Here is a 25010-nt window from a genome sequence, read left to right as displayed (position 1 = left end):
GGAGACTTTTTATTTTTATGAGTTATGAGTTATTATTAAGTAAATATTTTCAGGTGTTGCAGCAGACCGGTGGACTCCACAATGCCAACAAGTCTGAAGCATCTGGTTTCTGTTACGTTAACGACATCGTCCTGGCCATTCTTGAGCTGCTCAAGTAAGAAATGAAACATGTCACTTTTTTTGTCACCAGAAATGAAACTTTGGACAGCATTTGTATAGTGTTGTGAAATGTTTACAGGACACTGGGGCTGGAAAGAGCAAATACTAGGCAGTGAATTACCCACGAAGCCATCTATAAAGCTGTGTGTTTTACTGTGAGTGTGATTATGTTATTTTTCCTAGCTTCTCTGTGGACATTTTTTTTTTTTTTTATGTGCATCTTGTGTTTAGGTCATAGCCAAAGTAATGGAGATGTACCAGCTGAGCGCAGTGGTCCACTTCCCAAGAATGACATTTGATTGCAGTTTCAGTAAGTGATCATGCTGAAGAGTTTTAGCATTTTGTTGAAACTGCAGCCTTTGTGTTGAGAAATATCCACATGTTCCCCTTCAGGTGGAGTTTCTTAGTGCACTTCAATGCTTTTGTTATTTAGAGTTTTAACATGACATTGTCTTGACTTCCTTTAGGCCACGGGAAGTCTGAGCCCATGACCAAAGAATAGCCTGTGAGGAGGTCACAGGAATGCTGCCAACCCAGTGAAAAGGGAAGCAGAAGAGGGGTAACCTGTGGATGATTGACTACAGCCAGAACAAGTAGTGTTATAGTATTTACTTATCTGTCTTTGCAAAAGAGATGGAAGAGAAGGACCTTCGTTGAATCCTGTGAGTACATGTTGTTGACAGAACTAGCGTTGTATGTAATCCCTCCATCTTTAGCTGAAGTGTTAAAGTAAAGCTAAGAATTACTGTTGTAATTTGACATGTATCGTTTTTAAATGGGTATCTACAGACTTTGTGATTGTATATTTTGTGAATGTGAAGTTTTGCTATTAAGAGTCAAAAGTTATTTCACTCATTGTGTTTTTTTTAACTTACTGCTTACTTTTTACAAAACTAACAAAATAAAAAAATTGAAAAAAAATGTTTTTGTTCTTTTCCTTTACCCTTATCCTTATCCTTGACTTTGACTGACAATGCACGCCTAAAAAGGCAATGCAAAACTCATTCATATTCAAATATTTGGAAAGGAGTGGTCCAACAGGTTCCTTTATTCTGGAATATTTACAACAGTCAAATACAGCTCACAATGAAAGTGACTAGCATTAAGGCACAACGAAGTTTTACATAACTATACTAAAAAAACAACCTTTTTTTAATTTTTTTCCCTTTTTCCCTAAAGAAGACAAGGCTTACGCTGGAAGGTTTACAGCAGTCAAATACGGCACACAATTAATTTTTTCATTAACTAACAAAAAAAAAACAAGTCCAAAAAGTTTCTTTCTTCACCTTTAGAAGAAGCTTCACAACTCTTAAGTCAAATACAGCTCACAATAAAAGTGACTATCAGGCAAGCCCTGAAAAAAGGGACAAATCCGAAAGAAAAAAAAATCAGACAAAAAAAAAAACCTAACTCCCAAAAAAAGTTTCTTTCTTTACCTTTAGAAGAAGCTTCTTCAGTTCTGGAAGGTTTAGAGCTCACAATAAAAGTGCAATGGTCAAAAATCTGACACTTAACTATCTGACAATGAGCTGGAATAACACATAATCAAAAGCTCTGTTGGTCTCTTTTACCTCTTGCTGATTGGACCAAAATGGTGTTTGCAGAGTCAAAGGTCATTCTGTGCACGTGTCCATTTTCTCCTCTATTGCATCTGTTAGAGACAAATACATATAGCATTTATTCCATCACAATGAATGGAATGAGCTGGAATAACACAATCAAAAGCTGTGTTGGTCTCATTTACCTCTTGGTGTGGAACGCCACACAGTTGATGGGACAAAATGACCTTTCACTCTGCCAAACTCCTCCTCCTACTACACAGCATAGAAGAACCTGCAGATTAGGAGAACACAGCATTGTGCCACATGTTAACACAAACAGGATTTCCTTAAAGTAGTCACTTCAACAGCACCACCAACATTACAACTACATGTTCACACATCACTATGCCTGCTCACTATCAACAGTAAAACAATTTCAATGCTTTAAACACATATTTAATCCCTACATAAAGGCCTTTGTTTGTAACAAAGTTGTGGTTTCTCCAGTGCTAATGCAAACACCACAATGGAATTAGGGACATCTGCACATTTTCTTCATCTTTTTCTTTTGTTTAGATGAAGATAACAGTCACTTTATTCAACTGCACAATAATACTCTGGAAACACCACTTCAACTCACCTGGCCTCAAGTTTGTCAATCCTGGTGGAGGTTGTGGTCACTTCCATAGCCTCCTGCCCACCTCCCATAACCACCTACAACACACACAATTGCAAGGTTCAAGGTCACTTTGATCTAGTAGGATACGGATTGCAGAGTGTACTCCTCTTATGTGATTGGAGAAATGGCGTCAGGGTCTCTCGGTTTTAAAAGTCTTGATGTAATGCAGAGTCAAAGAGCTGCGGAGACAACACATGGCATTCAGTCATTTCCACATCATCAGCCCAAGACCCCTTCCTAGATTCCAAAACAAACACATTTCATTACTACTCCACTCTATCTGGATGGCTGACATTAAGCTTTTAACAGCCTCACACAGTCAGCTTTGAACTAAAACTTTTATTCAAGCAGTCATCTCTCTTCAAGACATTAAAGACACAGTCAAGTCACTTAGCTTTATTGGACTGAAAACTGTCAACACTAAAACAGACAAAATCATAACCGACAATTCATATGAAACTGTACCACTCATATCTCCTAAGATATACTTCAAATATTCTAAAGTCTATTTCACTATAAGTACACAAGTCAGTGGATTCACATTACAAGGTCTGTAGTAAGGACAGATTGACCAACACCCCTAGACTGAAGGAAAATGTCATTGTAAATTAATGGAACAAGTGGACACACTCAAAGTAACTAGACCTACTACTGTGCTGTTTTTTGTGTATCTTCCTATTACCCCCAGCAAATTGTCAATGTTTACTTCAGTTTACACATACTTGTATAACAAACTACCAATAAATATCTTCAAATACATTTATCATTCACTTATTTCTGTTGTTCTACTTTGGACCAGGGGTCTCAAGCAAAAATGACTGGAGGGTCAGTTCACGATTCCATATATGCTAGACATACAGTATAGAAACAAATCCAAAAAAGAGTTAAAAGAAAACCAATAACTCCTTTCTGTGTTGAAGACTTCCGTGAGGCAACTGGACATGAAATTGTGACCCACATAATGAAACCATTCTGATGAGGATGACAACGACTCATCACACTCCTGACGGCCCACCTGACAGGAGGGACCTGAAGTAGATTCATTTTTTGTCACACCCACAGTATATATTTGCTGTACTCCCCTCCACCAGTTAGAACTGAAGAAGCCTCTTGGATGAGAGGTGAAACATCGTCTTGAGAAAATTTCACATCCAGTTGCCTAATGGAACTCTTCAAACTTGATCGTGACCTGGATGACTGAGAATCTTCATAGACATTTTTCTTATTCACCATTAAAAACTAAAAACTCAGCTTTCATTTTTTAGGGTAAAAACAAAACTCTTCTCTGGGCGTTCTCCTTGATGGCCAGCCAGGTGTCATTCTAATGACTTTATTGATAACATTTTTAACAACTGTTTCATTTAGACTCAAATGGCACAGAACTACTGTCACATAAGAGTTCTCACCTTGGCGGCGTTGTCCTTTGAGACACTGATGAACATGGTGAGGTCTACAGGCGTTGTTGATGTGCCTGCTGCGCTCCTTAGATTTCTTCAGGGCTTCTCCAGAATATTGACAAATAAACAAACCAAAAAAATGTTCCTCATTATCACAAGCTCTACAAAAGATGCTGTCTCTGATTAATTATTTCCTACAGTATTTCATTTTTATAATATTGTGTGCAAACTATTACTTTAGCAGTAATCAGGAAGCCGTGTTCTATCTGCAGTCATGTTTCTTTTACGGTATTAGTTTGTTTACGTTCCATGTGACTATTACCTACCGATCTGTTGTGGATCCCTCATGTTGAAGGAGTGTTCATGAAACATTTTTACTGCACCCTGAGAAGAGCCAGTTAGGGAACGTAGCATGTATCGGCATATGGCAGCAATTCATGAGCGTACGCTAGGATCAACTGTGTCATGATTACACATTAACTTGGTACAATGACTGTCAGACAATTAATCACAATATTACAATTACTATGCTTTCATTGTGCCGTTGCATGATAACATAACCTTTAATGTCATAACATTGTTGCAGTATGCCAGTCTTGCCTTGTTTATTGTTTGAATTCATCTTCACATTTGTTATAGTTTTCTGACGCTACTCAAAAAAATGTTAGGGCCTTCATATCGCTAATTATTAGTGATATCAACTTGTGACATCCCTGGTGAATACACGGCAGCATACCGAGCTACTACTACTACTTTCCTCTTAATCTGAATGAAAATAAATCAATTGTACTGGCCTCAGTCGTGTCACCGGTTTTATTATTACAGCGTTATGTTTGTAACACAATTGCAAGTCAGAACTAGCAGAGGACTCGATTAGCAGAGTCGTGTTGCCATGTGTAACTTCGCGTGGACATTCCATATTCTTGACGTCAAACTAATTACTATCCTATAGTCATCAAAAAGGTGCATCATCCTAGGTCAAACTCCTATCAACGGCCAATGCCTTATTTACCCCGACAACTCTATATTCATTGTTTTACTACGAATCATTTTAACCTCCGACAAAAGCTAACGTTAGCTGCCGAGACTTATATGCTGCCGAGACCAGACGACTACCATTTCAAACAAAATACAACCGAGAATTGTTTTCAAAAACCCACCATTTCAATCAATCAGATGTAGCCACTGTGCCCGAATGTTTGACTTGAACGCCTACTGGAAGCCCAAATGGCTAACACTGGTGTCTCATGCGCCGGATCCGCAACCGGAAATAAGGAGCGTACGACGTATTCCTACTTCCGTTATACAAACGTTCCAATATCAGCGAGCCCCCAAGAGCTGACCGCTGACATTCACGTTCTTTTTTTCTTTTTTTAAGTTGGTATAGTCTCTTAGAACTTTTTCTTTGATAGAAAGAGCGTGCTTTGACGACGGTAAAAACTCATTGGTGAAAATAAAAAAACAAAAATAAATAATTTAAATACTATATACTGTGTATTAAATACTATATACTGTGTGTGTTTTTGGTAAACTTTACTCATTTCTTAAAATGATTGCATCCAAACTTAAGTCATTCTTGATGAAGAAAATCACTGACCAAACCAAGTGATTCTGAGTGAAGGTGATTATAGAGAGGATGTGATCAAATCTCTGTCAATCATCCACAGCAGTACTGAAAGGCAGCGCTGCCAAAGTAGAGAATATGAGCAGTTTTTTTCTTCCTATAATAAACTTCTGTACTGCATCATTATGTGATTAATAATCACATTTAACCCTGATAATACAGGCTATTAATACAACGTGAATTTCTGGCATATCGATTGTATACAGGGGCTGCTACTGCCTGACCAGTGGTAGCAGGTGTATACTGTATATACATATTCATTCAAATGGTGATGTGGTTTCATCGGATAACTGTTTTTGATTAAATGGCCTGACCATTTCAGAAAAAGTAGAAAAATAGTAGAAAATTAAATACAAAAGGAGGAGAAATGCCGTTGTGAGAAATAGGGAACTGATGACTAGATGTCAGGACATGAAGCAACTTGTTTTTGAGACAAAGAGTAATCATGTGCCTGAAAGATCATACAACCTGACTGTAAAATGGGGTGAAGAAGAGAGGTTAAACTGGCCAATGGAAGAATGCTAAATACAATCCTTTGCATACTAGTAAAACTTAAGGAGTGCACTGGTATATTTTTTTCTACAATGTGAATTTATAATAAAGAGTAATGGACAAAAGCTGTTATAGCTGTTACTGCCACAGCAATTGCTCAACCGACTGGGACTTTTGGACTTTGTCCTGGAAACAGCCAGAACAAACAAATGCTTCCTTAGTCTAATCTGTTTGGGTTTTCTATAATAAGTGTAAAAACAATATGCTCTTCTTCATCTTGTTTATTTTAACATGATATTGACTACAGTATATGGTCATTCAGAAAATTTTAGTTTCACTTCAGTTTTGTCCCCAGTAACAGGTTGGTGGTCTATTTTTTAAAATAAAAAAATAAATCTTTATTACATGTGTTAAAACGGTGCATAAAACAAATTAATTACTATGTGCATTTTTATTTGATTTAACTTTATTATCTATTTGATCAATTTTTCACTTACCTTTCTTTTTTAAGTATTTGTCATTTCTTGTAGATCTTCTTTATGTTAGGGGGGATTTTTGTAGCCAGCCCACCCTCTGCTGGTCCACAGTAGTACTGTACCTGAAAGAAATGAAACTCGAATGTTAACACCCACTTCATATGTTTTTGTAGAGTGAAGGAGTCAAACATTTGCGCAACTAGTCGTGAAGTTTGTCCAACATTACTGGTATCTGCTGTGAACTTTGGGGCGTGGACGCTGAGGCCTGTGTTTAATCTGTGTGAGCCGATATAGTCGCTCACTGACGCAGCACAGAGTTTGCACCCGCAGCTGCTGCCTTCTGACTTTTTTAAAACACAAACCGTCCGTGTGGCACCGCTGAAATGACACCCACTGGAATCCTGATAAAAGGAGGAAGAGTTGTGAACGAAGACTGCTCCACGATCAGCGACGTCTACGTTGAAAATGGGAAAATTGCCGCAGTCGGACTGGATCTCCAGGTCCCGCAGAATACACGCGTCATTGACGCCACAGATAAACTGGTGATCCCAGGCGGCATTGACACACACACGCACATGGAGCTAGCGTTCATGGGCACCAAGGCGGTGGATGATTTCCATATAGGAACCAAGGTGGAGTTTCATTTGTTTTACCTAAGGTACATAAAGTAAAAAAAAAAAGAAAAGTTCTACAGAGTGAAGTGTAAAAAAAACCCCTCAGTTCCAGCTTTTTTCAGTGTGTGATACGATTGTGTCATTTTATACTTAAGTCACAAATCCTTGAATCAGAAAAATAAACAAGAATCAAGAGTCAAATGTTGCTGTAAGATTTTACAAGGATTGAACAGGTCTTGTATCCTTGAAGGAAGTATTGTATTGTTGTGTTATCTGGTTGTGTTTGTGTATTTAATATCAAAGTACTATGTTTGTGATTCTCCAGGCTGCAGTAGCAGGAGGAACCACAATGATCCTAGACTTTGTCATCCCTCAGAAAGGAAAGTCTCTCTTGGAGGCCTACGACCGCTGGCGTCAGACAGCTGACCTCAAAGTTTGCTGTGACTACTCGCTGCATGTCGCTGTCACATGGTGGAGTGATGAGGTCACAATGTCCCTACTAAATAAATATCTGCATGCAGTTCATTCTTTGACACCACAAGAGATCAAGATCTGCTTTGGTTCAACTTCATTCTTTATGCATTTCAGGTCAAGAAAGAGATGCAGACTCTGGCCAAAACAAAAGGAGTGAATTCCTTCAAGATGTTCATGGCCTACAAAGATGTATTCATGCTGCATGATGCAGAACTCTACGCTGCTTTCTCTCAGTGCAAGGAGATCGGCGCTATAGCCCAGGTCCACGCTGAGAATGGAGATCTGATCGCAGAGGTTGGTACAAGCCCAGTGGGATGTTGTGTTGTGAAACAGCACATGCAATTATTGAGTTTTAGTCCAAGATCAGTCTTTTTTTATTACGTGTAATGATACATTTCTTTACCGCAAGCACATTTGTGTAGTCTGACTTTCTTCACCCAGTCCAAAACAGGCAGAGTTGGTACTAGAGTCAAAATAGTCTTACTAAGTGAATACTGAATGTTCTAAAAAAACATTTTATATTTTACAACTAGTGTAAAGTTCACTGGCAAGATTAATTCATTATGAAACTATTAGATTTTGTCTCTTTCTTCCAGCACTGTCATAGCCGAAAACTTTAAAAATGGCGATTAATTGCGTGTTTGTTATGCAATTCCACTACATTACCACTAGAGTGCAGCAAATGTAAATTTTCTAAGGTGTCTTTTTTCAGCAATGTCTGTCAATTGTCTTCTTTTTTTTAGCTGTCTCTGTTCCCTTTTAACCTTTTACTCTTTATACTGTCCTGGTGGAACCTGGAAGGGGGCTAAAAAGATGCTGGCCCTCGGAATTACAGGACCAGAGGGTCATGAACTGTGTCGGCCAGAGGAGGTGGAGGCTGAGGCCACACAGAGGGCCATCACCATCGCCAGTGCTGTGAACTGTCCTCTCTATGTGGTCCATGTCATGAGCAAATCTGCTGCCAAGGTGGTGTCCAATGCACGTAGAGACGGTGAGCGTTACTTCTACTTCTGTACAGCAGCTGAAAGACCATTATTGTTTGGTACATAATCAGCCTTTATATATTTTTTCCAAGTATGGACTTTTAAAAGTAGTACAACTAATAGAGTATTTATTCATAGTATATGTATTCTGTCTCTCTGCAGGTCATGTGGTGTTTGGGGAGCCCATTGCCGCAGGGCTGGGCACTGATGGTACTCATTACTGGCACAAAGACTGGGCACATGCTGCAGCCTTTGTCATGGGTCCTCCACTGAGACCTGACCCCAGCACTCCTGGTTACCTCATGGACCTCCTGGCCAAGTATGTAGATGTGAAATAGCAGAAAAATATTTTAGAATAATAAAATACACCAAAAAAAGTTAGCTATTTTGTAAACAATTAAAGTCCAAGAAGTAATCCTAAAATATATTTTTTCCCATTGCAGTGATGATCTGAGTGTGACCGGAACAGACAACTGCACTTTCTCTGTGTGTCAAAAAGCTCTGGGGAAAGATGATTTCACCAAGATCCCAAATGGAGTAAATGGAGTGGAGGACAGGATGTCTGTCATCTGGGAGAAAGGCGTGGTAAGTTCCACACACCGTGTAGGACATGTGATTAAATAAAATAAATAAAACATAAATTTGTACTATATATATCCCATATTTGGGAAATTGTTGTGTTAGCAGCTGATATGCTGTTAACAGGCTGCCCATAGCAAGCACCAAGCATGTGGTTCTGGTCAGAGGATTCTGGTTTGTTCCTGTGCAATATGAAAAATAGAAACAATAGAAACCTTCTATAATACGATGGTTATTCAGTGATGTTGAGTCATAGAATCTTAATTTCCAATGCCCTGGGCTAAGTATGTTACTACATGTCTCAATACATATAACACTGTGTAGTGGCTTTTTTAATTGACTATATTAACTAATATTAACTGAAGGACAACATTGCTCTGTTTTAATGGAGATTTTATTTTTTTTTTCCTTCAGCACAGTGGCAAAATGGACGAAAACCGTTTTGTAGCTGTCACCAGCAGCAATGCAGCAAAAATCTTCAACTTCTATCCACAAAAAGGCCGTATAGCCAAGGGCTCTGACGCTGATATTGTTATATGGGATCCTAAGAGGACCAGGTGAGCATCATGAATACAGACATGGGTGTGTGCTGTGTGTATCTGTAGACTATAATCACACTTAAAATCAGGTCTAGAAAATCACACGGCTCAATAATATTAGGGTTATCAAAAGCAAGACGTTTTTTCTCAGTTAAAAATATGTTAAAAATTTGTACTAATTATTTGTTTGTTTATTGCTGGGACAAAGATCTTTTAATACAATCACTGAGACCGCCTGCCTCTGACAACAGTGTTCATAAGAATTCTGAAGGTGTACTTGCAGTGTTTCTGATTTCTTATGTACCTAATGCCCATATATGGTGCCTATGACCTTACTGAGGACCATGCAAACACAGGTGCAGATACAGACAGTGAGGGACAGCAGCACACGCTCAGGCTTATGTAACCCACAATGTCCCTGCACTGCACTGTAAGCTGTAGAATCTGAAGCCCCCAGGGATGTCACTCCCACTGATGTGGACGTAAAGAGACCACATGGTAACATGCTGCAGTTTTCTATACTTTTCCTTATGTATGTGTTTGTTTATACAGTGTGTATATATATATATATATATATACTAACTTCCTCAGACCTGTATTATTATTAGTTATAATAACAGTCCATCATTGGAGGCTTCTCCCCTAAACTTCATCTGTTGGTTTGATATTTTTTAGTGGTTCTTCCATATGTCATTGTTTTTCAAGCATGAGAGATGTTTGTTTGATGTGTGTTTGATTGCCGCTGCTGTTGCCACAAATTCATCTGTGAAACTGCACAATTTATCACTGGCCTAAATGCAGTTCCTGCTTCATAACATCTGGGACCGGGGGCAACCATGAATGGTTGCATAATCAGAGATGTCTCTGAACCAGTCTGTGGTTTTCTGTCTTATTATTAGGCTGCAGGAATAAAGCAGACGCCTCTTTTTCCCAGATCAATCCCTCACACTGTATGGCTTTTACAAATCAACAGGAAATCTGTTCACATAAATGGAAGTAATATAAGGCTTTAAAAGGAAGATTACATCATGCTGTTTTTCAATCCACTGAGAGATTTTTACATCTTTGTACCAAGTATTGAGAATTTCCTCTTAGAGCTTTTTGCCTATTGATGATAAAAGATCATGCAGCAAAAGGTACAGTTATTAAAATAGAAGGCTGAATATTGTAATAAGCAGCACTAAAAGCTATAGGTAGAAGGAGACAGGGGGGATAAAATATATGCTCAGTAAGTGTCTTAGAGGGAGAGAGCTCAGGCAACTGTATGAATAATACATGGCATCACTTGTTGCTGTGCGGTAAGTAAGCTGCAGTAACTGCTGCAGTACATTTTGACCTGATTCCGTCAGTTTCGGAGTAAAACAAAATGTCTTTGCAATAGTGCAGTAACTACTTCCCTTACAGTCACATCGACTCTGCATGTGGTCGCTAACGAGAATATATTTACTCACCTCTGTGTGTATTTCTCTGTGTCTTTGTAGAAAGATATCAGCCAAGACTCACCACCAGGCTGTGGACTACAACATCTTTGAGGGCATGGAGTGCCATGGTGTCCCCGTCATCACCATCTCCAGAGGCCAGGTGGTCTATGAAGACGGACAGCTGAAGGTGGAACCAGGACATGGGAAATTCATCCACAGAAAACCTTTCTCTGAGTTTGTTTACAAAAGAATTGTGCAAAGGGATCAGGTCAGTAAAAGCCAACAGTTCCAGTACTGAAATATATTGCTACAAAATTACGAAATTGCATAAGGTAAATAATGTGTGTTCCACAGTCAGATAATACCATATGATCCTTCTGCATCATTTTCATACAACCTGAATTATAATGATGTTTTGCTGGAGACCAGGAGAAAGTGCACACTGGGGTCATCTGACCTTTCCTTTCTCTTTGTGTTCTTGACTGCAGGTGGGGAAACCTACAGCTGTGATCAGAGAACCCTATGAAGGAGAAGTCATTTCTCTGTGAACAGCTGAAGCACAACATGAAAAGACAGTTTTTGGCTCCTGCTGTCTGTGTCTACAGAACGATCCAGAAGCTTTCAAAAACCAAAACAAACACAGTGTTGGTGTAGCTGTGTCATTAAAATAATGAGTTATGTGACAAACCTTCACAGACATATCTGATCAGCACTTAGATCAACATAACACAGGTTTACCTCTATTATATTATATACAAACGGATTCCAGATCTGCTCCGTAGGTCACATGTCACTTCTTTATTTTACATTGATGTGTTTTAAAAGAAAAGGAATGGGACATTTAATTCTTATTTTTCTTTTATAATTTCTACAGATGTAATAAAGGTTATAAAACATTGTATTGAAATTAAACATTAATTTTGAATGATCTGTTTGGATTATACCCTCTCGCCCCCACAAAAGTATTAAAAAATAAACATTTTAAATATAGGTTCACTAAGTGACATATCAGTGTGTGCTTTGTTGACCCACACTGGGCAGATTTGCATATTCAGCATCAGTAATTGGGCTTCATCCATGCCCATGTATGGACTGCAGTCATTTCTCCCAATGTAGTGATTTTCATCAGGTATCATGTGGCAGCTTCCTATTGGGCAATAATACTGGCATGTTAGTCTGCCACAGGGCCAGTTGAGACATAATGTGAGCTTATCATGTTGCCACACGGGTCAGTGGCAACGTGTGAGTCACAGATGGTCCACTCATCCTTCTGCTACAGCACTTCCTTCTAAAGTACTTCAGTCAGTGTAACTGGCTGGATGTGTTTGACTGCACCTTTGGTGCTGACAGTGCTGTAGCCGGGCTTTCAAAAATTAGCAAGTCTTCAAAAATGATCAAAAATGCACACATTTGCTTTAAAATACACAGCTATGTTCATATTTATGGTCAATATTTGCCAACCATTGATAACAGTAATGTACTCTATTAATAAGATTCTGAAAAAAAAACATAAAAAATAAGTTTCTAAAACGTGAATGAAAATGCCCTCATTTGCCTTAAAATATGTAGTTATGCAGTTTTTTATAAATAAAATTCAGTAAAATATACATTTTTAATACATCAACCATTAATGAAAAGCAATATACCAATACGTTTCTTCAAATAAAAGTTTCTACACTTGAAAATCCTAATTCAGCATAGTTAGAAAAAAATATGAAATTATATACTTAATATTTATCAAAACCAATTTAATATAAAACATTGTTTATTTATAATTAATTTAGGCAAACAAGTCTACCAAGCACTGCACACCACATTTACACTGTTAATAACACCGTTATTCCCATCACTGCGTTTAAGGTGGATTTCTTTTCAAACGTGCAGACCTTAACTTAATGTTATTATGAACAAATGAATGTAAAATTAATAAAATAAAAAACCCGTGGAGTTGAAAAGCTTCATTGACTGTTCAATGTGCTACAAGACAACAACTATAAAAAATAAAATGTATGTGAAATATGTTAAATACATAAATAAATCATACCATAGGTTTATCTCTCATCGACACATAATTGCCTTGAAGATAAAGTCTAATGATTCGATGCATTCATTTGTCAAGTTTCAAACATCACAGCACTTCCTCTAAGTAGCTCCTTTATATATCTTGCCATGAAAACATTATCATTATTATTCTAGATGTTTTTACATGTAAAAAAATCTCCAAAGACTTCAGGAAGAATGTTAAGCGTCAGTACAACCTTCACACAGTACTTTGTGGATCATCTGTGGACCTGAACAGCAGTGGGAACCAGAAACGTATCTGACAAGAAAGAACAAAAAACAAACTTTGGTCAGAAATATCATACATGTATTATCAACAGTTTTTTTAGATTTTAGTTTAAAAACCTACCTTTGAACATATTGACTTCAGCCTGTGACGTTCTTTAATCTTCTTTTTAAATCTATTCCGCAGGATTTTGCCGTGCAGGTGTTGGACTCTCTCCTCAGCAGCTGTGGAGTAGAACTGCTCACAGACCATCAGCCTGATCTGCACCATTTTACCAGCCATCAGAGTCATACAGAGCAGAACCACCAGGATAGCAGCCAGTGGGAATATGGATTCGTACAGCAGCAGCTTCGGTTTGGGAAGACACTTCTTCTCAAACAAGGTCACAGAGAAGGAAAAGTCTTCTTGATTGTTTTTCTCATTCAATGGAATCCCAATTAAAGTAGAAAATTCCTACAAAAAAACAAATAAATAAAAAAGTGTAAGTAACTGTGTTGGAGAAATGAATACAACAAATGGTTATTTTATGATTTCAACAGCCGCTCTTACACTGATCTTCATTATCAGTGGGACGTGGAACGGTTCCAGCTCTGACAGTTTGGTTGTGACAATGTCCACAAAGCAGTAGAGCAGAGCATCTACTGTGATAAAAATGACCCAGGTTACAAAATGAGCAACAACAGCGACACCAAACTTGACAACAGCCTTCTTCTCTCTGGCGGCGGGACACACGGAGGTGATGGTGGTGTACAGCTCCTTCTCCTCTGGAGTCAGAGGGAGGACGTGAGGTCTTCCTTCTGCCTTCTGCTTCTCATCGAAGCGAACAAATCTGCCGCTGATGAACCTGTTTTTATATTTCACATCAAAGCAGTATTTTTTTAAATGCAAGGCTATGAACAACACGAGCAGGAAGAAGCTGATGGCGGGAAACATCCTGTCCATCACAGAGGACACTGTCCTCACCAGCGTCTGCACATATGTCACCGTCTCGTTCAACATCCGATCTGTTTCCCTGAGCTTCTCCTCAAACGTTTCTGATTCCAGTCTGGCTGAGACCTTCAGCTGGGAATCAACGTTCACCACCCCCAGGTCTGTAATCCCCTTGAGCATGCTTCCAATCCACTTCAAGACCTGCACGTAGTTCCTGAACGGTCCAGCGATGGCTGATTTCTTCTCCTTCAGGTTACAAACCATACTCCTGAGAAGTCCACTCAGGTTCTCCAGGGTGTTTCTGATATTTTTCATCACAACCAAACTGGTCCCTGCAGTAAGCAGCAAACTCCGACTCTTCTTCATGAAGATGGAGATGACAAACAGAATTCCCACACATCTCACTCTCTTTGATAGGAAGAGGATGACAGTAAGTGTCGTCCCAAAGCAGCCGGAGATACCTGCAGCTACTGCTACACCGTAGTTCAGGGTGAAGAAGAGGTAGAGGAGGAGGAGGCAGCTGAGCAGCAGACTGAAGAAGCTGCACGTCACAAGAAGGATTAGAGTTCTTTGAAGGCCGTCCCTGTCACCTGATGTGAAAACATCCACAGCCAGAGATCCAACATCTTCAAAACCCTCTTTTATTTTAACCCCGGACGGGAGCATTCCAAGTGTGAGAGGAATGACTTTGACCATTTGGAGATCTCGGCTCTGACACCTTAAAGAGGTCCACGAAGAGCTGCACACCTGATTTGGCTTAATGAATCAACTGCTTCTTCAGTCTTCAGATGATTGGTCAGTCAGGGTGTCCTGGTCCTCCTGTACGTAGCTGAGCATCTAGTCATGTGTGTCCCTTCAAAGACCTTAAATACAAACAAAAACAGGAAGTTCCTCGACTACAGTCATTATCATGACCTGGTCATTTTTTTTAGCCAAAAGCAGAAGCAGAGAAGAATATGACGCTGAGTTTTGATGTTTGTGGTTTTGGTCTAAAGTATTTGCTTCCATAAAGAGTTAATTAATAAAAGAAGCAACTTGTTCTCAACTACAAAGTCTGTGCGCAGCAGTAAGACAGCAAACACAGAGTCAGTGTAATATCATTTTTTAATTTTAATTTGAAAAATAACTTACATAAATCTCTGTACTCAACCATACTTCACCAAGACATAGCCTTGGCATTAACACATTGCACCAAAAAGAGAAACTGAAAAGGCATTCAAAAGGAGAAATAACATATGTCTTCTTCATTATTTGAGGCATTCTTCCTCCCCCAAAGGTCTACCATCAAATATCTATTCTCAGTTGCTTCTTTGACATTTAAGGTTATGTACAATGAAACTGGAAATGAAAATATATACTGTAGCCACTGATGTTACAGCAATTGGGTTTTTCTTTTTTATGACATTAAAACGTGTAATCGTCACATGGAAAAGGAAAAATGCCTTGATTCAATTTCATTCAGACATACTGCAACTATAAGATTCACCTACCTCCCAGACATGGGAAGTATTTGTAATTACTAAAAATAGAAAATTAAAAATAAACTGGTCTTGGCTTTTAAATGAAACTAACAAAAATATAGTAAATTAATTTCATTTTCATTAAAACAAGAAAAAAAATTCTGTGGCAATATCCCTTGCTATTTGAACTTGTTCTCTTCACATACAGTGTCTGTAAAATGAAACAGCAGCCACGCACGTCCTCGGCACGTTGGCTGCCACTTGATTAGGTATAGACTTCCTGCTGTACCAGTAGAATATTTTTGCATGTTCTTCAACAATACTGAAATAAAATACACTTGCAATCACAACTGGTTTGTCAACCTCCATTAAATATAAAATATTTAATTGTCACCTTTTTTTTTTCTCAAAATCCTGAAAAAAAAAAGACCTTGTGGGGGTGGAATGTTTTTTGTTGCAACTTCATTACCTGGTCATGGAAGAGACCGAGAACTAATTTGCTGTAAAGTTCAATTCAAAGTGAGGGAGAAAAGTAATGAAGTCGACATGCACTGTACAAGAAACTGCAAATTTTCCAAATATCATCTCTATCAAAACATGCTGAGTTACTGTAAGGTGTGCCCAAGCCATGTTGCAGAAACTCCTTTTCAACATGCTTGTTAAACAAATCAAACCCAAAAATTGAAGAAAAAAAAACATACAGAAACAATACAGAGGTGTAAAATAACCAACAGTCCTAAAATCTGGACAGTATCAGGGGACTGAATGATGGTAGCGATGGACAGTACAATGAGAGGTACCCTGGGACAAGGAAGAAAAAGAGACACATGTACAATTTGCATGTTTATCTCCGTAAGGCCTCGGCCTTGTAACAATGAAACAAATAATTTACATTTATTTTCTTTTTCACTTTTTGTCACATAAACTTTTTTTTTCTGTTAAATAACGTCCAAAAAGTTTCCCTTATCTGCAGGTCTGCCAAACACAGACGCACGGATGGTTTTTAAAGAATGAGAAACAATGTTTTTTTTTTTTTTAAATCACGGTGTTGCATTCACTCCCCTTGAAAACCATGCACTAGTGAAATTTATCCTTAAAAATAATAGAAATTGTTGAAAATGGCTGATCTGTTTTATTCATTTTCACCCTTTTTTTGCAAGTTGCAGCCTCAAGAAAATAATTTTATTTTTTATTTTTACCTTTAGCTAAACTCGTGTTCATGCAAATGAACTAAAAAGGAACAAAATATTTTTCTTCTCACTTAATTTTCATACAATATATCAACAGAGAGAGAAGGATGGTAGATTGTACATCTTTTCGTGGTGTGTGAGTTGTTACTATTCTGAGGTGTTGATGGTAGGAGCCACGTCGTATTGCCTCTGATTCACCCGTGCAGTTTGATTTAGTACATAAACCTGGTGTATGCGGGGCTTTTTTGTTTGGTTTTTCTGGGGGAGTGTGGATACAAGCTGGGACACACCTCACCCAAAGTGATCGTCTGCAAAACTCCCATCTACACAGCTAGGTCTGTTGGCGTGGCGTGACCAAGCGTCCGGTTAGAAACACTATCACGCCCTTCAGATACAAGTACATAGACATTGAAAGAAAAAATAATAAATAAAGGAAAAAGGGAAAAAAAAAATAATCAAAGCAAAACATTTAGTTTTCATTCGAAAAAAAGGGCTTCTGTAGAACTCATTGAGTGGTTCCCAGTTCTGCCCCCCCCATGGCTTCGAATTGGATGAAAACCTGGAACTGACAGATTCCTCGTGCTAAGGAGTTCATTCCAGCTTCCTCCAAACAACAACAACAACAACACCTGGCGATCGCCGGGCGGCCAGGCGGTCGCAAAACGCTTTTGTCACGTGCACAACGTGCGTGCGTGATGACGCTTTTGCTCAAAACACAGGATCACGTTTGCACCCCTAGAAACAGGCTCAGAAGACACAACATCAAGCATGCAGTGTAACCAGGGGGCGTGACCTGTAATCGCAACACCGGCTGCTACAACAACGCTATCAGTCCACAGGCTGCTATGATCGAGAGAAACTGTCCAGTGAGGATTGGGAAGCTCTTCTAGTCAGTGGGGCCAGAGTGGGGTCCACCAGTGAGGAAGGAGGAAAGAGCTTGAACCAGCCAATCACCATGTTGGACAGGTCTAGCTCGTCTAACAGTATCTGAACTGCTCCCATGAAGGATTTGTGGTCCATACGTCCATAGTCACCCCATACGATAACCTACGCAGGTGAACGGACAGAGAGTCAAAATAAGGATCATGGTTGACAGAAACTTTCACTTCAGTTAGCAGAGCAAAACATGGCTTATGACAAAACCATGTGACACACAAAGAAAATAGGTGTTTCTGGATTTATTTTAAAATGCACGTTATTTATTAAAGTAAAACTTTTCAAATGTTCTTGGAGGAAACTTTACTTCTTTTCCAAAATAGTTGGATTCAATTTTGTATTTGATTTAGTCTATTGAATTAGGTTTCTATATTATAAATTATGTTTTGCAAAAATAAATAAATATTACGTAGAGTATTTTCATCTTGTATCATATGACTTGAGATGGATAAAAACTCATACATTGTAGAAATTTGTATAAAATGAATTAATCTAAAAAATCTTAAGCTTAGGAGGATTTCTTTTCTGAAAATGTGTGTTTCATTTTGGTAATCACAATAACAAAATCAAAATCACTTCTTGTGTCACGTACTCTACAACCACTGGAGTCACTGGTGGCATTAAGCAGATATATACATTGTCACTGTTAAAATGCATGGACATGCGACGTCTTCATCACCTGTAAAACCTTCCCTCCTGGGCTCTCTTCAAACGGCAGTTGCTGCTGGTAAAGAGGATCCAAGGTTTTTCTTGCTACTTTTGTTTTCTTTTTGGCTATGCAGACTCCATTTTCCAAAAGATAGACCTTTACATATGGTGCTGGAGGGAGAAGGGGGGGGCACTGTTACCATTTTCAGTGCTTCAAATTTATATTAAAAATAAAGATAGAACTAACTGCATGTAATAATGCCAATGTCAGACACTGAAGTACCTGGCAGTGCCTTGGAACCTGGTTTTCCTACAAGGCCACGGGCTCTGATGATCTCCACCTCCAGTGCACCTTTCTTGTCCACCATGCCTATCTGGATGTCACCTGTACAATAAATAAGCGACTATTAACCATTTAATAAAAGCATCAATCATTTTTATATCATCATCTCACACCTATAACATTAATAGATAAATGCAATTTTATTATCTCACCCATAGGTGGAGTAGCCAATGTCTGCCGCCCTACCAGCTGGGCAGGACCTAGACCATCCAGAAAGTCACTAAACTGGGCATCTGAGGAGAGTCGCACACCCGGGAAGATGAGACTGAAACACAGAGACACACATTTATTTATTAAGGGTTAAATACGATCATTTTTACTGACACTCATTTCTGTGTCAGTTCATTGTTCTCCTTACTTTCCCTCGGAGCTGTAGCTGTTCATGCTGCCGTCCGTGGACTCTCGGCTGGCCTGCCGAGTCATCCTGCTCCTCATCTCCACCGCCAGCCCCGTCTCTGTGCTCCTCTGGATAGTGCTGCGCAGCTTCTTACCCCCTGCTTCTACACAGAGAAGGAACAGAGACAGAACATGAGTGTGACCATAAAAGTGAACTGGATGTTGAATCATCTTTGACTCACTCAGCCAACGACAAGAATTATTTATTAATAATAAATGATCTAAAGCAGAAAGATGTTTTTCTTTATTATCACTGAGTATAATAATCCAAAACAAGGGGATCAAGTTATTTCCCACATGTCTGATGGTTATTACAAACTCAGATGAAAATAGCTATCCCAAGTCTAATTACCCCTTCATCTTTGCAACCTCCAGGTTATACGGTAATAACAAACTCTTTATGCATGAAGTGTAAACATGAATGGATGAATCATCATCCACTCCTCCAGCATCCTCCTACTCAGACATGTGCTGTCTACACTTTCCCCTCTGCTTGTCTTATCAGGTGAGCAGCTGAGGAGAAGAGGGGTGATCATATGACCTATCTCACACAAGCACAAACAGCACATGAACAATCCTTTAGCCTTCTGATCTTAATTGTTCAGCTGTCCTCTGCCTCCTCTTCCACCTCTACAAATACTACAATGGAGACGCAGTCACTGAGGACGTCTTTGACGTCAGCAGCACAGCCAAGCTCACGGAGCTCCGTTAGCTTGCCATTAAGAAAACAAAGAAAACTCCAAACACACAAAATAAATCATCTTGTCTTTGGCTTCAGACAAAAAAAAACCTCTGTGTTATTTTAAAGAAACATATCAAACAGTTTGTTTTAAAGGTGGCAGTGACTCAAATGTTGCTCTCATGAAAATAAATTGTACGGTTTCTCCTTTAACAACCAACACTCCACATCATTCTCAGCAGCAGCAGATGAACCCTACGTGTCACACATGACAGTATTATCATTGGTAGTTGGAGAATGTGGCGGCAGAGCTTTGCTAATGAGGTCTGGCAGCCATGAAGCAGAAGCAGTCCTTAGGTTAAAGACAAACGGGCTCAAAGCCAAACCAGTCACTGTCCAAAAATCTGAGCCGAGGAGAAGACAGTGACATTAAAGGAGAGGAGCTGCTGTGTTGTCAGTGTAGGGAGGAAGGAATACCAGCCTGGAGTAGCAGCTGAAAAAAAGACATCGGCCAAAGAGGAAGTATGAAGATACAGTAGAGATAAATCAGTGAACTTCTCAGTAGATAAAACACACAAAGAGGAAGTGCTAACACCACACAGACCCACACTGAAGCTGAGGGTCATGAGACAAGGCTGATGTTCTTCTGAACACCACAAACCACAGGCTAAAGAGAACCAATCCTAAACACCGCTTCACTCAAGTCTTCTAATCCTGTTACTTATGTACGGTTTTGTAAAATGGGGAAAAAAAATCCCAAAAATGTTAATGCACAAAAAATGGCTTTAAATGTACGGACCTTTATATGTTAATCATAAACATAAAGCACCTTTACAGAGACAGTGCTGCTCCTTTTAAACCCAAACCAAATTAAAAAATATTCAGAATGTTAAGATATTTTTACAATACAATTATTTTACAATAATAAATCTTGACAGTGTCATCTAAATGAACTCCAAACTAACTTCCAAACCAACCCTACTGATATTACAGTGTGCCAACTTTTTCAAAACGAGAATTTTATTTCGGAACAAGATAGGAGACATGAGCCAGAGTTCCAGCTCCTTGAAACGCCGACTTAACAGCACTGCTCCTCTTACTACTCTAATTACTCCTCTCCATCAGGAGCAACACGACCCTCGCCAATCAATACTGCTGACTGACCTTACGTTCCTCCTTCTCCTTACATGTCATCATTCTGTTTTAGCAGCACTGCTGCCTGCGCTGTCGCACTTCCTCTGCTGTTCTCTTACCGCCATCCTCCACATCAAAGGAGTTCATGCAGGGGAAATAGACGGCCAGCGCTTCAAACGATGCTGACAGACTCATCTTGCTCTGGGAACGCTGGATGCGCCCTCCAGGAGCTGGAGCAGAAGAATCAAGCCCCTGCCTGCCCATGGTGAACGGTGGCTTCTCTTCTCAGTGCGAAGATCTGAATCCACTAGAATCAGCTTTTCTTGTTGGTTTTGGAGTCTAAAAAGCAAATCTTTCTAATCTGATGGTTTAGATGTAGCCCTTTAGAGATGATGCTGCGGTGCTGGTAGAAGCTCAGTGCTGCACTGTTGTTAGTGCATCCAGAGAGCTGAGTAAAATAAAATCCTGCCTCACTTGTGCTGAGTCTTGTGCTGTCTGGATCTGAAGCTCATGCTGCACCTCTTTCTTCATGGGGGGGAGGAGTGAAGAGGGGCGGGTGGAGGGCCTGCATTGCGCTCCACCAATCAGAGGGCACGGTCGCTTGGGCGCATTTCGAGTGGCTCTGCGGTTGAGCAGGCTCTACCCAGAGATACTGAGCGGCGGCTCCCCCCTTCCCTAATCCGCTGCTCACCATTCTTCTCCCCTGTTATTGTCTCTCATCACACTGCACTGACTTCTTTGTCTGTGCTCGTCACCTTAGGAAAACATGTCTTAGCAGAGAATCTCTGCAACATCAGCTACCTCCTACCATCGTACAGTGCCTCTCCTTCATCTCTTCCCAGCAGACTGCAGAAACACTCACTGCCATGAATTGTAAAGGTGACTCCAAATCACTAATGGGATGAGTTTTAACACACTGGAGCCCACTCGCAATTCATTTAGTCCTACTGGGAATCAGCCCATCGACCAGTACTATGACGGCAAGCCGGACCACAATGAAGAGGTAGCTACATTGCTACATCGTAGTTACATTGTAGACAGTTCACCAGTCCATCACAGGAACAGATATAAAAAGAAATGCACCGTGATATTGGCTTTTTATAATTATTTCACGAAGCTTTGAAATGAAGTTGCTGTTGTTCACATTCACTTTCAGACCAGTTTCCACCACAGCATCACCATCTCAACACAAACAGGTTTCTGATTTGACGACCCAGGACCCAGACTCCAACTGTTAAGGTGAAACTTTAACAGCTTCTTTTTGGTTATATAAATACAGTGCCACTGTAGCTAGCAGTAACTTAGCATACTGACTGGAGTGAATAAGTGAGAATCTGGGAATATGTATTGAGAAAACAAACCACGAATGTATATACACATATATTCCTGGTTTCTTTTCACAACACATATTTCCAGTGTTCAATCTCAGTCTTTCACTTTGTTTCTGTCTATCGAGGTAATTGACAACTTTAGGATAACATAGATCTTCACATGACACAGTCACATGCTCTGAGTATATGATATGTTTTGTAGTAAGGCTTGGTTTACTGTTAGTAGACGCCCAGTGTCAGGAAGTCTGACACAGACCAGAGCCAAGGCTGAGCAGAGCACCAATGCTCTGACAAAGTGGTCTCACTGGTGGTCCCTGATGTTGCTGTTTGGTCAAAATGAAAACAAAACATAAAACAAAGAATCCTGATCCAACTAGTGCCTTTGACCTGAATATGACAGAAGAGCCACAGAATGAGTCAATTAGGCTTTTTATGCCAAATTATAAATAGAGCAGCTTCCCCTTGGTGTTAATTCTAAGAAAAGAGTTCAGCTCAAAGACACACAGACACCCATTTCTGCGAACCAACCTCTTTATGACATCCTTTGGCAGACTTCATCTGGGTCAGAGTGGTGAAAAACAGTCAATGGTCTGTACTTCACACTGTCACCATTAACCCATTCAACGCTCCAGGCAGTCACAGGAACAAACGAAGTGTCCTGCCTAAGGATGCATACGTCTGAAGATGAAGACTGAGGTTGATCACTGACGTACCAATATTTCATCTCTCTCACATCAAACATAAACTGTTAAAATAACACTATTTGTGTCATTTTTAAGGTGATTTTTCTTAGTATATAATATATGTATATAATAAGAGCTAGTTTAACAGTGTTCGGTAATTTTCTGATTGTACCTGAATGCCAGTATTATATCAGAAATTACCTTTTGTTAACAGAAGTGTATCGAAGATAATGACTTTATGAATAGGTGATAACATACAGTAAATGTCTGTGAATTAGTCACAGCCACACTTATCAAAGAAAGTATTAAAACTAAAGAATTTAAAAAATCCTGACCTGCAAAAAGTCTTATAATCTGACCGTGCATTTACTGTACATGTGATATTAAAGTGTTAGGCTACTGTTATATTCTCCTTTCTTGCAGCATTTTCCTTTGTCAAATTATCAAATAGTAAAAGCACATAAAGAAACTGTGCTTCTGAACCTGACAGCTACAGACATGAATTCTGACACGGATGGAGCTGAAAAATAAATTTAAATAATAAAAACGTATTAAAATGTTTCATACTGCTTTAAATACTGGAAAAAAGAGAGATCTTACAACCAACTAAGACTTTAGCTGAGGACCAGATACGTCTTTGTTGATATCCTATACAACCTGTTTATATAATACTGTTACCTGTAAATACAGTTTTTTGTCAGGTCCAGTATTTTGAAATAGTTTATCAAATGTGTCCTCAAATCAACCAAAAAAGCAGTGATTTTTGTGATAAAGTGGTAAAAATAATGTTTCAAACCTCAGGCAGCGAGTTGACAGAGACAGAAATTAAAGTGGTAAAAATAATGTTTCAAACCTTAGGCAGCGAGTTGACAGAGACAGAAATGAACAAAATCATGATTTTATATCACGTCTTTAAATCAGAAACAGTTAATTAGAAGCATGCACTTCTTCTTCTTCCTCACTTGTGTAAGTGACAGGCTCCATGGCCTGCTTAACAATTGTAATAAGAATTAAATGGCTCCGTCGTTCACAGTGTCAGAGCAATGAAAGCAACAATTACAACATGAATTAATTATTAAAACCATTTCTTTGAAGTCCTGTTTTCCCTCCATTCACAGCGACTGCGTCATCACACACGGTAACGGCTGATGGCACGTGCAAGATGTTTCACCTTTAAACGCTATTTATTTTCATCCATACGCCCACTGTAAGATGATGTGACACACGCACACACACCACCTTAGGAAAAGATCTTGAACGTAATTATGAAACCAAGGTGAGAAAACTTTCATCTGTCATTTAACTCCACAGACGTTAATAAATCCCTCAACTATAGATATGAGTATTGAAAATAAGATAAAAACCAAGTCCGGAAAATCTAATAAAGTGGAAATCAAAGAGGAATGAAAAAGTCAAGGAGATAGGGAGATTTAAACATTTTAAAAAGTAGCAATACAAAATGTTACCATCACCACACTAGGCTGAAATAAGTTGGCAAATAAATATTTGGTGTAAAATCATTTTTATCCGTTTTACTGTTATTTTACTTTCTCAAGTTTTGACAGAGTTCACAAAGTTTGACTTCTTAAGTCAAGGGACAAAACCTTAGAAAACTTGGAAAAGTTGTTCAAGAAAAAAAACCTGTTAACAGTGTAAAAAATGTTCTTAACATGCTCCAAATATACCTTAGCATTTTTAAAATGAAAATGAAAATTTTAAAACTTACAACAGAGTTGTCAGGACACAACAAATTCATTAAAATTAAACATATATTATATTAAATATTATATTCACTATTATTATTAATCATATTATTTGTTCTCTGAAAAGAGTCAGGGCTTCCCTGTTGTAGTAGTATCTCCATTTTTAGCGCTGATGTAATTTGGCCACAGCAGGACTACTACAGATATTCCAGTCATATCTGGTCCCACTACACACTGTGGAAAACTTCCATGACTGAGACCACTGGACTGGAAATCGCCGCTACCTCAGACAGCAGGCATGAGAAGAATCTC

General features: G+C 39.0%; 3 protein-coding genes and 2 long non-coding RNA genes across 16 annotated transcripts in view; 2 read left to right on the top strand and 3 right to left on the bottom strand.

Annotated features, from left to right (window-relative positions):
• The first annotated feature begins 6 nt into the window (after positions 1 to 6).
• LOC103388922 (uncharacterized) lies at positions 7 to 1564 on the top strand. Its single transcript, XR_003051643.1, has 4 exons — positions 7 to 154; positions 239 to 314; positions 391 to 469; positions 627 to 1564. It is a non-coding gene; the product is annotated as an uncharacterized LOC103388922 (long non-coding RNA).
• On the bottom strand, positions 1178 to 6524 carry LOC103388921 (uncharacterized). Of its 10 annotated transcripts, none has more exons than XR_003051640.1 (6): positions 4937 to 6342; positions 4103 to 4160; positions 3786 to 3881; positions 2341 to 2558; positions 1904 to 1992; positions 1188 to 1810 (listed from the first exon to the last, which is right to left on the bottom strand). It is a non-coding gene; the product is annotated as an uncharacterized LOC103388921 (long non-coding RNA). The 10 variants fall into 10 exon arrangements; XR_003051639.1 differs by having other exon boundaries at positions 3786 to 3878; positions 4937 to 6340; XR_003051635.1 differs by having other exon boundaries at positions 1178 to 1810; positions 3786 to 4160; positions 4937 to 6351.
• Positions 6525 to 6598: 74 nt separating this feature from the next.
• Positions 6599 to 11979, top strand: dpys (dihydropyrimidinase). 3 transcript variants are annotated; one of them, XR_003051634.1, is made up of 9 exons: positions 6599 to 7000; positions 7308 to 7466; positions 7571 to 7750; positions 8258 to 8447; positions 8602 to 8758; positions 8883 to 9024; positions 9433 to 9575; positions 9914 to 10055; positions 11039 to 11176. XR_003051634.1 is itself a non-coding variant. In XM_008324136.3 (9 exons), the coding sequence occupies exons 1-9, from the start codon at positions 6752 to 6754 to the stop codon at positions 11524 to 11526; spliced, it is 1488 nt and encodes a 495-aa protein (XP_008322358.1). In that variant the 5' UTR covers positions 6599 to 6751; the 3' UTR covers positions 11527 to 11974. The 3 variants fall into 3 exon arrangements, 2 of the variants coding, with proteins under 2 accessions (XP_008322358.1, XP_024917688.1); XM_008324136.3 differs by lacking the exon at positions 9914 to 10055 and adding an exon at positions 11467 to 11974 and having other exon boundaries at positions 11039 to 11246; XM_025061920.1 differs by lacking the exon at positions 9914 to 10055 and adding an exon at positions 11467 to 11979 and having other exon boundaries at positions 6885 to 7026; positions 11039 to 11246.
• Positions 11980 to 12892: 913 nt separating this feature from the next.
• Positions 12893 to 15002, bottom strand: dcstamp (dendrocyte expressed seven transmembrane protein). The gene is made up of 3 exons (XM_008324137.3): positions 13815 to 15002; positions 13389 to 13718; positions 12893 to 13298 (listed from the first exon to the last, which is right to left on the bottom strand). The coding sequence occupies exons 1-3, from the start codon at positions 14889 to 14891 to the stop codon at positions 13239 to 13241; spliced, it is 1467 nt and encodes a 488-aa protein (XP_008322359.1). The 5' UTR covers positions 14892 to 15002; the 3' UTR covers positions 12893 to 13238.
• A 193-nt stretch (positions 15003 to 15195) lies between these two features.
• The window catches only part of rims2a (regulating synaptic membrane exocytosis 2a), a 100490-nt gene continuing 90675 nt past the window's right edge, over positions 15196 to 25010 (bottom strand). Inside the window, 5 exon segments of the mRNA XM_025061919.1 lie at positions 15196 to 17892; positions 18461 to 18600; positions 18713 to 18814; positions 18925 to 19037; positions 19131 to 19272. Coding sequence (XP_024917687.1) covers positions 17689 to 17892; positions 18461 to 18600; positions 18713 to 18814; positions 18925 to 19037; positions 19131 to 19272 — 701 coding nt within the window. The 3' untranslated portion in view covers positions 15196 to 17688.

Source organism: Cynoglossus semilaevis, chromosome 13 (assembly GCF_000523025.1).
Source record: "Cynoglossus semilaevis isolate Cse_v1.0 chromosome 13, Cse_v1.0, whole genome shotgun sequence".
In the NCBI taxonomy this organism is placed as follows: Eukaryota; Metazoa; Chordata; class Actinopteri; order Pleuronectiformes; family Cynoglossidae; genus Cynoglossus; species Cynoglossus semilaevis.
This window is presented reverse-complemented; position numbering and strand designations above follow the sequence as displayed.